We start from the raw sequence: 12661 nt of genomic DNA, 5'->3' as shown, positions 1-12661 counted from the left end.
TAAGGTTATTTTTAGGCAACAAAATTATATATACCGTTTTGAAAAGCATATACTGTAATCTCAATTGCTTTATTCTAAATTGTGAGAAGGGTACATTAACTCAGCGGCATCTCTATTTGTTATGAAGTGGCCGAGGTGTTTGTTAATTTGGTGTAAAGGTATATATTTCTCAACAGTATGTCAGCCTAGCTTATTTTTTCACCTGTAAAAGTACACCATCAAACACCCCTCAGTGTTGGTAAATCTATGCTTGGAATGAATAATTGCATACAATCTTTTGTTGTGAGCTTGGAAGAACAAGTACACGTTTTCATATAATGAGCAACTTATCATAATGAACAGATTGGTCGGTGTATGAGAGGGAGGGAAGCAGCGATGTAGAGCGGAAGAGAATGTGATTTTGATATCCACACACGCACAGGGAATCTGACATCAAAATTGGAAATGTACAGACGCTGCTGACACCTCTACGTGTGGAGAGAGGCTCTTCCTGTGCAGCTGCCAAACAACACCTCTGAGTCCCAGCCAGCCAGCCAGCCAAGCAGGCAGCCAGCCAGCCAGTCAAGCAGGCAGGCAGGCAGCACCCATAGAACTCTACAGACCTTCATATCATTATCAGCACCTCTGCCTCGCTAATAATATTAACGTGGAAATTAGACTTGCATGCATTGGAATTTGTTTTGCTAGTTTTCATTAGAAGAAGTTGTGATGTTAGCTTGTTAGCTCATTTTCAGTGTGCGGGATGTCAACACACCTATTCTTGGAAAACACAATTTGCCCTGCCAGCTTGGAGTAATGTAATGGAAAAATGCTAAGTACACGCTTTCATTAAGTATAACCTTTGAAACATCAGTTTGAAACATTTGAATTTGTGGAATTTATTTTCATTTCTCTTGTTTCACTTACTTAAATAAAAAATTGCTCAGGCTTTAAAAAGCACATTATGAGATTGAAGTTTGACAGGTGATACATTTACCTTTTCTGATTGATGATGAATTTGACAATAGCAGGACTAACAGCTTTGAACATCATATTGTGTGTTTATTGATCTTTTGAGGCAGACCAAAAGTCTTCTGACAGATAGCTAAGCCAGGTACACAGAGAGAATACTCATGTTGCAGCGGCCTCGCCACATGTTTGTAATGGACACCCTTTGTAATGCAGAACCCAACCAGCCCTCTTCACTGTACTGAACATTTCCTTCCAATATGACTGAAACCTTTCTCTGACTGTTCTCCCATTCATAGTGATGTTAGATCTGTTTGGGATTTTTTGTAAACCACACAGTGATGAACATCCTGCCTCTAGAACATTTAATTATAACCCTTCTATTTGGTTCACTTGCTCTACTCTCTTTTTAAAGAAATGTTTGTTTTTCGGCGTCCAAATATATTATTGTAACCATGTTGTTACTGCAATCAGGCATTTGTCATTTGAAATGACTATGTATTTAAATGTAGATTTTATGTGGATTTAAAATTGATAATCCTTGTTAGCATTCATACTGCAGATGAACCTCAAAATGAATAAGCACTACATGGTTTTATGTAAATATAGTTTTTTTTCCGATCATAAATAGCAGTGGGCTGATGCTAAATATTAACCATGTGACTGCAGAGTGGGTTTCTGGTGACAGACTGTAGGCTTTTGTTTTGTTCTGTCAGCATGTGGTTGTAACTGAACTGTAAACAATGTTATTATTTACTGCACTATGCTGCTGCTCAAAGCATTCGACCAACCACCCAACTCTCCCCTCCCACCCACCTACCAGGTCACAAGAACAGAGGCTAAGCCAAATTGACGCTGCGTTATCTTAAAGGCAGTGAAAACAATGTCTTTCATGCAGCCGGGAGCAGCAGTATGACTGAGTCCCAGCTCTGGAGCCCCGATAAAGGCTTCTTTATGAATGGCAGCAGAAAGTCTGTGAATGATAACGGTCATTAATGTGTCCATTGAGGGTCACCACATTCATGCTACATACCAAATCCCCTGTGAATGAGATCAGTTCCCTCCTGTCAGAGCCCATTACATCCGTCCCACAGCCTCAGAGAGCAGTCCCAGAGAGCAGCCTCAGAGAGCAGCTCCAGAGAGCAGCCTCAGAGAGCAGTCCCAGAGAGCAGCCTCAGAGAGCAGCCTCCAGTCCCAGAGAGCAGCCTCAGAGAGCAGCCTCAGAGAGCAGTCCCAGAGAGCAGCCTCAGAGAGCAGTCCCAGAGAGCAGCCTCAGAGAGCAGTCCCAGAGAGCAGCCTCAGAGAGCAGCCTCAGAGAGCAGTCCCAGAGAGCAGCCTCAGAGAGCAGTCCCAGAGAGCAGCCTCAGAGAGAGAGCAGCTCAGAGAGCAAAGAGCAGCCTCAGAGAGCAGCCTCAGAGAGCAGTCCCAGAGAGCAGCCTCAGAGAGCAGTCCCAGAGAGCAGCCTCAGAGAGCAGCCCCAGAGAGCAGCCCCAGAGAGCAGCCCCAGAGAGCAGCCTCAGAGAGCAGCCTCAGAGAGCAGCCTCAGAGAGCAGTCCCAGAGAGCAGCCTCAGAGAGCAGCTCCAGAGAGCAGCCTCAGAGAGCAGCCTCAGAGAGCAGCTCCAGAGAGCAGCCTCAGAGAGCAGTCCCAGAGAGCAGCCTCAGAGAGCAGCCTCAGAGAGCAGTCCCAGAGAGCAGCCTCAGAGAGCAGCCCCAGAGAGCAGCCTCAGAGAGCAGCTCCAGAGAGCAGCCTCAGAGAGCAGTCCCAGAGAGCAGCCTCAGAGAGCAGCCTCAGAGAGCAGTCCCAGAGAGCAGCCTCAGAGAGCAGCCCCAGAGAGCAGCCCCAGAGAGCAGCCCCAGAGAGCAGCCTCAGAGAGCAGCCTCAGAGAGCAGTCCCAGAGAGCAGCCTCAGAGAGCAGCTCCAGAGAGCAGCCTCAGAGAGCAGTCCCAGAGAGCAGCCTCAGAGAGCAGCCTCAGAGAGCAGTCCCAGAGAGCAGCGTCAGAGAGCAGCCCCAGAGAGCAGCCCCAGAGAGCAGCCCCAGAGAGCAGCCCCAGAGAGCAGCCCCAGAGAGCAGCCTCAGAGAGCCTCAGAGCAGCCTCAGAGAGCAGTCCCAGAGAGCAGCCTCAGAGAGCAGCTCCAGAGAGCAGCCTCAGAGAGCAGCCTCAGAGAGCAGCTCCAGAGAGCAGCCTCAGAGAGCAGTCCCAGAGAGCAGCCTCAGAGAGCAGCCTCAGAGAGCAGTCCCAGAGAGCAGCCTCAGAGAGCAGCCCCAGAGAGCAGCCTCAGAGAGCAGCTCCAGAGAGCAGCCTCAGAGAGCAGTCCCAGAGAGCAGCCTCAGAGAGCAGCCTCAGAGAGCAGTCCCAGAGAGCAGCCTCAGAGAGCAGTCCCAGAGAGCAGCCTCAGAGAGCAGCCCCAGAGAGCAGCCCCAGAGAGCAGCCCCAGAGAGCAGCCTCAGAGAGCAGCCTCAGAGAGCAGCCTCAGAGAGCAGTCCCAGAGAGCAGCCTCAGCTCCAGAGCAGCCTCAGAGAGCAGTCCCAGAGAGCAGCCTCAGAGAGCAGCCTCAGAGAGCAGTCCCAGAGAGCAGCGTCAGAGAGCAGCCCCAGAGAGCAGCCCCAGAGAGCAGCCCCAGAGAGCAGCCTCAGAGAGCAGCCTCAGAGAGCAGCCTCAGAGAGCCTCAGAGAGCAGCCTCAGAGAGCAGCCTCAGAGAGCAGCCCCAGAGAGCAGCCCCAGTGAGTAGCCCCAGTGAGTAGCCCCAGAGAGCAGCCCCAGAGAGCAGCCCCAGTGAGTAGCCCCAGAGAGCAGCCCCAGTGAGTAGCCCCAGTGAGTAGCCCCAGTGAGTAGCCCCAGAGAGCAGCCCCAGTGAGTAGCCCCAGTGAGTAGCCGACTGGCCAGCTGACAGGGGAGAAACCATAGCCTCCAAGTCCAGCCTATAGGCCAGCCACAGCCTCACAGGCAGCCCAGACATTCGCATTAGAAAATAAGCAATCAACTGGAATGAACAAGGGGAGAAGGGTGGGGGACATATCCAAACTTTGGTCATTATAGGCATACTGAGAATATTGTGCATGTGATATAGACATATTAACAACCAACAAAACACTTGTGCACACACACATGCATATAATTTCGGGTCCTGTGTGGCTCAGTTGGTAGAGCATGGCACTTGCAATGCCAGGGTTGTGGGTTTGATTCCCACAGGGTACCAGTACAAATGAAAATGTTTCCATTCACTACTGTAAGTCGCTCTGGATAAGTGTGTCTGGTAAATGTATATAATACGAGTTGGTATAATTCATCAATTTAATACATTTAATTTTCTATAAATATTAATGTACATGTTTAATATCACCCGTATAAACAGTAGTTGTCATTATTAAACTGAAAATATGCATCTTAGGTAAGTATACTTTGTTTTCCAGGAAGGTTTATTTTCTAAGGAACTAAACTCTCCTTGAGACTGCATTGAAAATAGACTCCACTCCTGCTTGATTTGCCTTCGCATAGAAAATGGCATTGTACCTTTCTGTGACTTTGGAAAATAATTGAGTTAAAACACTCAATAAAACATTAATTAGTTTAGCCGTCTGGTGCAGATAACATAAAACCCTATGTAATTCATATTGATTAGAATATGCACATTGAATGTAACCTCCGAAGACAAGTTTCCTTTATTAAGTAGACACAAAGCTCAGGTCATTATTCGTACAAAGAAGGATCACTTTAGATTTTATCATTCACATAAAAAGGTTTGATTGGATTTTTTTTCTGAGGAAGCTTGGACAATCTATTTTAGTTTGATTGTATTACCTATTAATTAGTTTGTATATTGAGTTGAACAGGCCTTATTGATCCTAGGTGCATTCATTTGCATTGCAAAATTTCCTCTTAATCCAATATAATCTCATCCTTAGCCAAACATGGCATAATGCCTTTTAGAGTCACTCTTGTTCTTTGTCTGGACATGCATTCTGCTTGTTTCAAACTGCCTGATTTTAGAAATTTGAAAGTGCAATGAGTAAATAGGGTAAATAGGGGCGGCAGGTAGCCTAGTGGTTAGAGTGTTGGACTCATTGAAAATAAGAATTTGTTCCTAACTGACTTGCCTAGTTTAATAAAACGTAGAAAAAGTTTCATTCCAAAATGCTATATATCTATTTTCAGAACTGTTGTTAAGTATGCTGTTATTGTTTAAAGAAATGATGAAAGAGATTGGTGTCTAATCATGGCATGGGGTTGTTCAATGACAGACATGTATTTGTTTCAAATCTATCACTATCACTTGATGATTTAATTTCAGACAGACAAATACGTTTTTTTTGCGAAATGTTATATATCTGCCTCACTCTCAGAGAAATAAATAGTACTGCTAGGTTTTACACAATCAAATGTAAACAATAAAACCAATTAAATAAAGAAATGTACAAATTATACATATGACATCAATATTAAAAATAACAATAAAATAAATAATTCAATATAGTAATATGAGATCTTTATGTAAAATATTTACATTTGACATCTTAGTCATTTAGCAGATGCTCTTATCCAGAGCAATTTACAGTAAGTGCATTCATCTTAAAATAGCTAGGTAACAGAACCACATATTATCACAGTCAAATATACAGGATACAAACATTCCATTCCAGCTAAACAATGCATATAGCACTTTGCAAAAAATATATATATTTTCATACACATCTAAAATCTATGACAAAAAAAAATCTGAGAACAGTACTATTTTTCACACAGGTACTCAAAAGCAATCATTTCTGATGAAAAAACACAAAGGTGAAAAACTGGAGGATATAGCATTTTTGAAAAAACTCTTCAAATACAAAAATACAAATCTCTTTTAATTCTGAAATGTTTTGTCAATGCTGTATATTTAGTTTAAAAAAATATGTTTAACATTTATCACATTGACAATTGTAGGTTGTGTATTGGAAATATCTCAGTGTCAGCTAATGATATGGCAGGGTATTTTCCTGTCCTGTGGTTGTGGTGTGAGTTGTTCCAGTAAGTGATTGGCACTTGTAGAGGGGCCCAGCTGTGTGTAAATGTGCTTGTGAACAACTGCAGCCTGCACAGTCATGTCATACATGAGACGAATCAACACTGGAGGTGTCAAACAAACCCTCTGTTCCTCCCAACACACACACACACACACACACACACACACACACACACACACACACACACACACACACACACACACACACACACACACACACACACACACACACACACACACACACACACACACACACACTCAGTGGAAAGCATAACAATTCTCTCACCTGAACTCTAATGGGCCACCTCTGGGACCAGGCAGGATCCTCAGCAGGCTGTTGCATTACTGTCACACTGGAGTCAGGGTGACACAGAGCAGCTGCAGAGAAAGCCCCCACAGGGCACGTTTAAGAATGGGAATCAAGTTAAAAAGGACCACTGCACAACAAAACCTAATGCCAGACATAGAAATGACAATGAGGAGGGGGGCAGATATAACAGGTTAGGTTAGATCTCCAGTAGTCTGTTGTTTCTGTCTTGTTCTTGGAGCTAGTTTGAAAGTCCTTGAGAGCAGCTGCAAGCAAACAACCGCTGAAATATTCAATGATGTGAACATGTGCCTATGTGGAAAATGGCTCTGTCTGTCTGTATACAGTGTGTGTCAGGAGTTTGTCAGTGCTGATCCCATGGCTTTGGGGGGTTAGAGAGAGAGAGAGAGAGAAGAGAGAGAGAGAGAGAGAGAGAGAGAGAGAGAGAGAGAGAAGGGGGTAGACTACTGTCTCAGAGGGATACAGTGGGTCTGTGAAGTCATCAGATTGCCAGTCAGAAAATGGCTCTGTCTGTCTGTATACAGTGTGTGTCAGGAGTTTGTCAGTGCTGATCCCATGGCTTTGGGGGTTAGAGAGAGAGAGAGAGAGAGAGAGAGAGAGAGAGAGAGAGAGAGAGAGAGAGAGAGAGAGAGAAGGGGGTAGTCTACTGTCTCAGAGGGATACAGTGGGTCTGGGAAGTCATCAGATTGCCAGTCAGAAAATGGCTGTCTGTCTGTATACAGTGTGTGTCAGGAGTTTGTCAGTGCTGATCCCATGGCTTTGGGGGTTAGAGAGAGAGAGAGAGAAGAGAGAGAGAGAGAGAGAGAGAGAGAGAGAGAGAGGGGGGTACACTACTGTCTCAGAGGGATACAGTGGGTCTGTGAAGTCATCAGATTGCCAGTCAGAAAATGGCTCTGTCTGTCTGTATACAGTGTGTGTCAGGAGTTTGTCAGTGCTGATCCCATGGCTTTGGGGGTTAGAGAGAGAGAGAGAGAGAGAGAGAGAGAGAGAGAGAGAGAGAGAGAGAGAGAGAGACAGAGACAGAGACAGAGACAGAGACAGAGACAGAGAGAGACAGAGACAGAGACAGAGACAGAGACAGAGACAGAGAGAGAGAGAGAGAGGAGGGAGAGAGGGGGGTAGTCTACTGTCTCAGAGGGATACAGTTGGTATCACACACACACACACTTCTGTAATGGGGTTCTCAGAGAGTGTGTATGCCTGGTAAATCCAATTCACAGGGCAGAGAGTCACCACCACTAACCCAGGATCAAACATCTTCAGTGGGGCCTGACACTAACCATGAGGCAGGATTACACTGGCTTTATCAGGTCTGTTGTGGTTCTCTGCCCTGCCATATCTACAGAGGAGATTGTTGATATACAGTGGATGAAAAGGCCCAAAACCCTAAATAAGAGCTTTGTTCATTAAGGTTAGTAGTTAGTGTCCAAAGAACTGTAAATAATAGTACAGTTGTTCTTCTTCCATATACGGTTATTGTTGCTTTAAAAAAAATTATAATCCTTGTTGGCAAAATCCAAGTGTATTATTATAATTAAAATTGCTAATAGTAATTAGCCTTTTAAACATGCTCCAAGTTGGGTTTTTTCTACTGGTAATATTGGTTAAGCTCTCTCTCATACACACATGCAGTACGTAGTAACTAAACTATGCGTGGTGAGTCAGAGGGAGAGCGTACTACAGCAGGACAGACAGGTCTGTCGTACACGACAGCACTGTATGCAGAGTGACAGATAGATTTACCTCACCCCTCTAGCTGTCTCAGTGACTGTTATTTCCCTCAGTCATATCCCCTGACAGAGTTCCTATCGGTCTGTCTGCCACTATTGTGAAGGATAAAGAGGCAGGATGTGGGTGGCAGCGGTAGGGAAATGACTGAATGACTGAATAGTGTCATCCATTTCTTTACCGAGAGACAAATGTGTCAGTCTAATCATCATACTGCGGATTTTAGCCCACTGCTACTGTAGTGCTTAAGTATTTCCTATTGTGAGGGTTCATCTGTGATTATCCTACAGTGACAAAGGGGTCATGTGCTGCCTGGCCTAGAGGACGGCCATGACCAGAGATGTAACACTACAGTCAAAGACTGTACGCTCAGTATTTAGTATGATTTGTTACAATTGTTTACTGGAATTTCATGGTGGAAATTATAAAAATTTTCACATAATTTAGATATTTGTCCATTTCTGTAATGCCATAGTTTTTTTGTTTTCTGAATTAAGCGACAGTTAAAATATTAGAATGTGAAATGTGAAATGTGATGAAACCAAATACTTTTATATGACCTACATTTTGTGTGTCAAAACTACTGAACATTGTCAAACATTGTCAAAGTATTATACCTCCCTAGTTTCAATATTCACTCTTCATATTCTTATTTAAACATTTAAAAGTTTGAAGTATGATGAAAGGCAAGTGAAACCGTAGCAATTTGTAACTAACATCAGAGGAAGAAGTTTCATAGCAGCTGTGTTGTTATCATGCAGCATAGCTATTAGCTATCAGAGCAGTCACAGATTAATTTCTAATGCCACTGTTCCCCATGGGACTGTACAGCACCAGTATACACACACACACACACACACACACACACACACACACACACACACACACACACACACACACACACACACACACACACACACACACACACACCCACACACCTCCTACTAAACCTGATATATCCTTTATTCCACACTTCAAATGCAGGCTGACTCCAGCTTTACTGGGCTGGCCTGTCGTAAACAGGACTGAATCTCTTTTTACTCAGATGTAGCCTTGGGGCTTCCAGACTAAAGGCTGGTTGTAAGGGTGACCTTACCAGGTGACAACACTGTTAATAATGTGTAAAACCATGGAAAAGTCTCAAGGCCAGATTGTGTATTAGCATCAGTCCTAACTGCCATTCCCTCCCTTCGCTTGTTCCTAAATGAATGTCATTGCATTCATACTGTACATTTGACTGAGTGTGTGAGGGATGAGGTCAAGCACCATTGACCCAGAAGGTGGTTGTGAAAAGCCTTGGAGAACCAAATGGATCTTCAGCACCCCTGGAGCTTACAAATGTATAGCGATGACCCGGCTAGCTTCTGATACAGCAGGAGTACCCCTGTCTAGTGGTTTAATGTAGGATGGAGGATGGATAAGTCGAGATTCTGTTTCTTACTGTTACTGAGTGAATTGCTGCTTCATTCACACACTCAGTTTCCAACATAGTATCCCACTACTGTATGTAGAACGTTCTTTGACACAGAGAAAATAACCCACAAACAACAAAGAAGTGATCATGTTACCACAAAACAATGAGTCCGAACCAGGTTTAGATGATTCCGTCAACACTCTGGTGTCAGGTTTTACTCCTACAGTACCAGTGTCCACACGTGTCCATGTCTACCAGATACATCCATCATGGTGTGTGCTGACGTGTGCCACACGCTGCCCTGCTCTTTTGAAGAGGGCTCCAGCTAGCGCTCATTTGTATCTCTGGGGAATGTAACAGGGGGGTGTACAGTAGACTGCAGGAACTTGAGGAATGTGCCACAGCAATACCTTCTAACCAGAGCTGGAGAGCACCCCTGACTCACACATACACACACAAATGTACTCACTCACTCACTCACTCACTCACTCACTCACTCACTCACTCACTCACTCACTCACTCACTCACTCACTCACTCACTCACTCACACACACACACACACACACACACACACACACACACACACACACACACACACACACACACACACACACACACACACACACACACACACACACACACACACACACACACACACACACACACACACACACACACACACACACACACACACAATGGAGTATCCACCAACCCCTGACCAGGCCTTTTCACTGGCCTGTAAAAGCACTGCTGGTACTGCAGCTCTGTCTGAGAGCACAGTACCGTGATGCTGAATGGCCAGGTAGAGCACGCACACCCGCTTTAGCAGTCTGGGAAAATTGCAAAGGCACAAGAGAAAGAATGGAAAATGTTTTAATGTATTGGTTGATAATTAATAGTTTTATTGAATTGTTTGTTTCTGTCAACTCTATTATTGCAGTCTGTTGAACTGTTTCAACAGAAAGTGTTGACAGAACAGATGCAGCGTACGGAAAAGAAAATGATTGTACAATGTTGTACATTCTGTAAGTAATGACTAATATGTGTTTTGGTGCACACAGAATTACTTTTATTTGGTGTGTATTTCGTGACAAAGGTTTTTTGGTCTCCCCTATGCTGGAGCCAATCCCAGTGTTTAGCTCCTTGCCTGTCACCAATCCCAGTGTTTAGCTCCTTGCCTGTCACTACCTGTCCCACCGGACACAAAGTGATTTATCGACAAGGTAAACAGCTTATGAATGTGGCCTAAGTTTTAGTTATACAGTTTACAGAGTTAGAGTAACCACAGGAGGTTTGTATACACACACGTCCTACAGACTACCGTTCTAGAGATCACAGGGTCATATCCTCATCGCATGGAGGGAAATTCCTCAATGTCTTAATTGTAAGCCTTTCAGATGAATTCTGCATGTGTGTAACAGTGTGCACACTGGCTGTGTAAACGCTTCAGGGTGACGGACGCTAAGGCATTTTTAAACAAGTTTAGGGCAGCGTGCAGAGCAGAGTGGAGTGGGGAGATTGTTTACATGAGTACCTGCCTCTTTTCAACACCGTGGTCCCTTCGCCTCGGAGGAGGCAGGCAGTCACTGAGACAGAAATGGATGGCTAGATGCCTCAGGGTAGTGTTGACTGTGACTGAAACACACTCTGAGAACAAGAGAGGACAATAATAACATTTTCAGGATGAAAAGGGGACTAGAGTTACTATCACTACACTGCTACAATACTCTGACAAATGTTACAGTAGGCCTAATGTAAGCAGGTATTTTATATGACTTCTTCTGTTCTTAATCATTTCCACATATCTGCTTGAATGATCTTAGTTGAGTTAATGCTCCTAAATAAATGAGTGTCTATATACAAGCTGTCATTCTTGACTACTCAACCACTAAAGTTTTCATCTGCCACCCTGTACCCTTCCCTGTGAAATGAGATTCAGTGTGGGCTGTGAGGTTTGGTTCCCAGGGCCAGCTGTGTACTAGAGAGCTGGTCCTGTGAGAGACCTGTGTGTGTTTAAATGCCCAGGGCTAGGCAGTGGCAGCTATTGGCTAATGATTGACCAGTTAGAGCTGCCTGCCATGTCTGCCTGCAGGGAGGAAAGACAGAATTCTGCCTCCAGTATGTGTTAGGAAGAGAGATGAGCGAGAGAACGAGAGAGGTGGAGGAGAGGAAAGAACACTGAAGGAAGCTTTGTGGTTTTGGAATATCGATGTAGTGCCACACAATATGCTTCAGATTTATTTATTTTTTATTTTTTATTTCACCTTTATTTAACCAGGTAGGCTAGTTGAGAACAAGTTCTCATTTGCAACTGCGACCTGGCCAAGATAAAGCATAGCAGTGTGAACAGACAACACAGAGTTATACATGGAGTAAACAATTAACAAGTCAATAACACAGTAGAAAAAAAAGGGGAGTCTATATACATTGTGTGCAAAAGGCATGAGGAGGTAGGCAGATAATTATAATTTTGCAGATTAACACTGGAGTGATAAATGATCAGATGGTCATGTACAGGTAGAGATATTGGTGTGCAAAAGAGCAGAAAAGTAAATAAATAAAAACAGTATGGGGATGAGGTAGGTAAAAATGGGTGGGCTATTTACCGATAGACTATGTACAGCTGCAGCGATCGGTTAACTGCTCAGATAGCAGATGTTTGAAGTTGGTGAGGGAGATAAAAGTCTCCAACTTCAGCGATTTTTGCAATTCGTTCCAGTCACAGGCAGCAGACAACTGGAACGAAAGGCGGCCAAATGAGGTGTTGGCTTTAGGGATGATCAGTGAGATACACCGGCTGGAGCGCGTGCTACGGATGGGTGTTGCTGAGACCAGTGAACTGTGACCAGTGAACTGAGATAAGGCGGAGCTTTACCTAGAATGGACTTGTAGATGACCTGGAGCCAGTGGGTCTGGCGACGAATATGTAGCGAGGGCCAGCCGACTAGAGCATACAAGTCGCAGTGGTGGGTGGTATAAGGTGAATTAGTGACAAAACAGATGGCACTGTGATAAACTGCATCCAGTTTGCTGAGTAGAGTGTTGGAAGCAATTTTGTAGATGACATCGCCGAAGTCGAGGATCGGTAGGATAGTCAGTTTTACTAGGGTAAGTTTGGCGGCGTGAGTGAAGGAGGCTTTGTTGCGGAATAGAAAGCCGACTCTTGATTTGATTTTGGATTGGAGATGTTTGATATGAGTCTGGAAGGAGAGTTTACAGTCTAGCCAGACACCTAG

The 12661-nt window shown here is 44.4% G+C and overlaps 1 protein-coding gene across 1 annotated transcript; it reads left to right on the top strand.

Moving 5' to 3' along the window:
* The first annotated feature begins 1970 nt into the window (after positions 1-1970).
* On the top strand, positions 1971-3680 carry LOC121847870 (uncharacterized protein DKFZp434B061-like). The gene has a single exon (XM_042331119.1). The coding sequence runs from the start codon at positions 1971-1973 to the stop codon at positions 3678-3680; it is 1710 nt and encodes a 569-aa protein (XP_042187053.1).
* The last annotated feature ends 8981 nt before the right edge of the window (positions 3681-12661 follow it).

Source organism: Oncorhynchus tshawytscha, linkage group LG12 (assembly GCF_018296145.1).
Source record: "Oncorhynchus tshawytscha isolate Ot180627B linkage group LG12, Otsh_v2.0, whole genome shotgun sequence".
Lineage (NCBI taxonomy): Eukaryota > Metazoa > Chordata > Actinopteri > Salmoniformes > Salmonidae > Oncorhynchus > Oncorhynchus tshawytscha.
The sequence above is the reverse complement of the archived record's forward strand: the minus strand, read 5'-3'. Positions and strand labels throughout refer to the sequence as shown.

Coding starts and splice junctions, on each gene's coding strand:
- LOC121847870 (XM_042331119.1), top strand. CDS start 1,971: ATGCTACATACCAAATCCCCTGTGAATGAGATCAGTTCCCTCCTGTCA.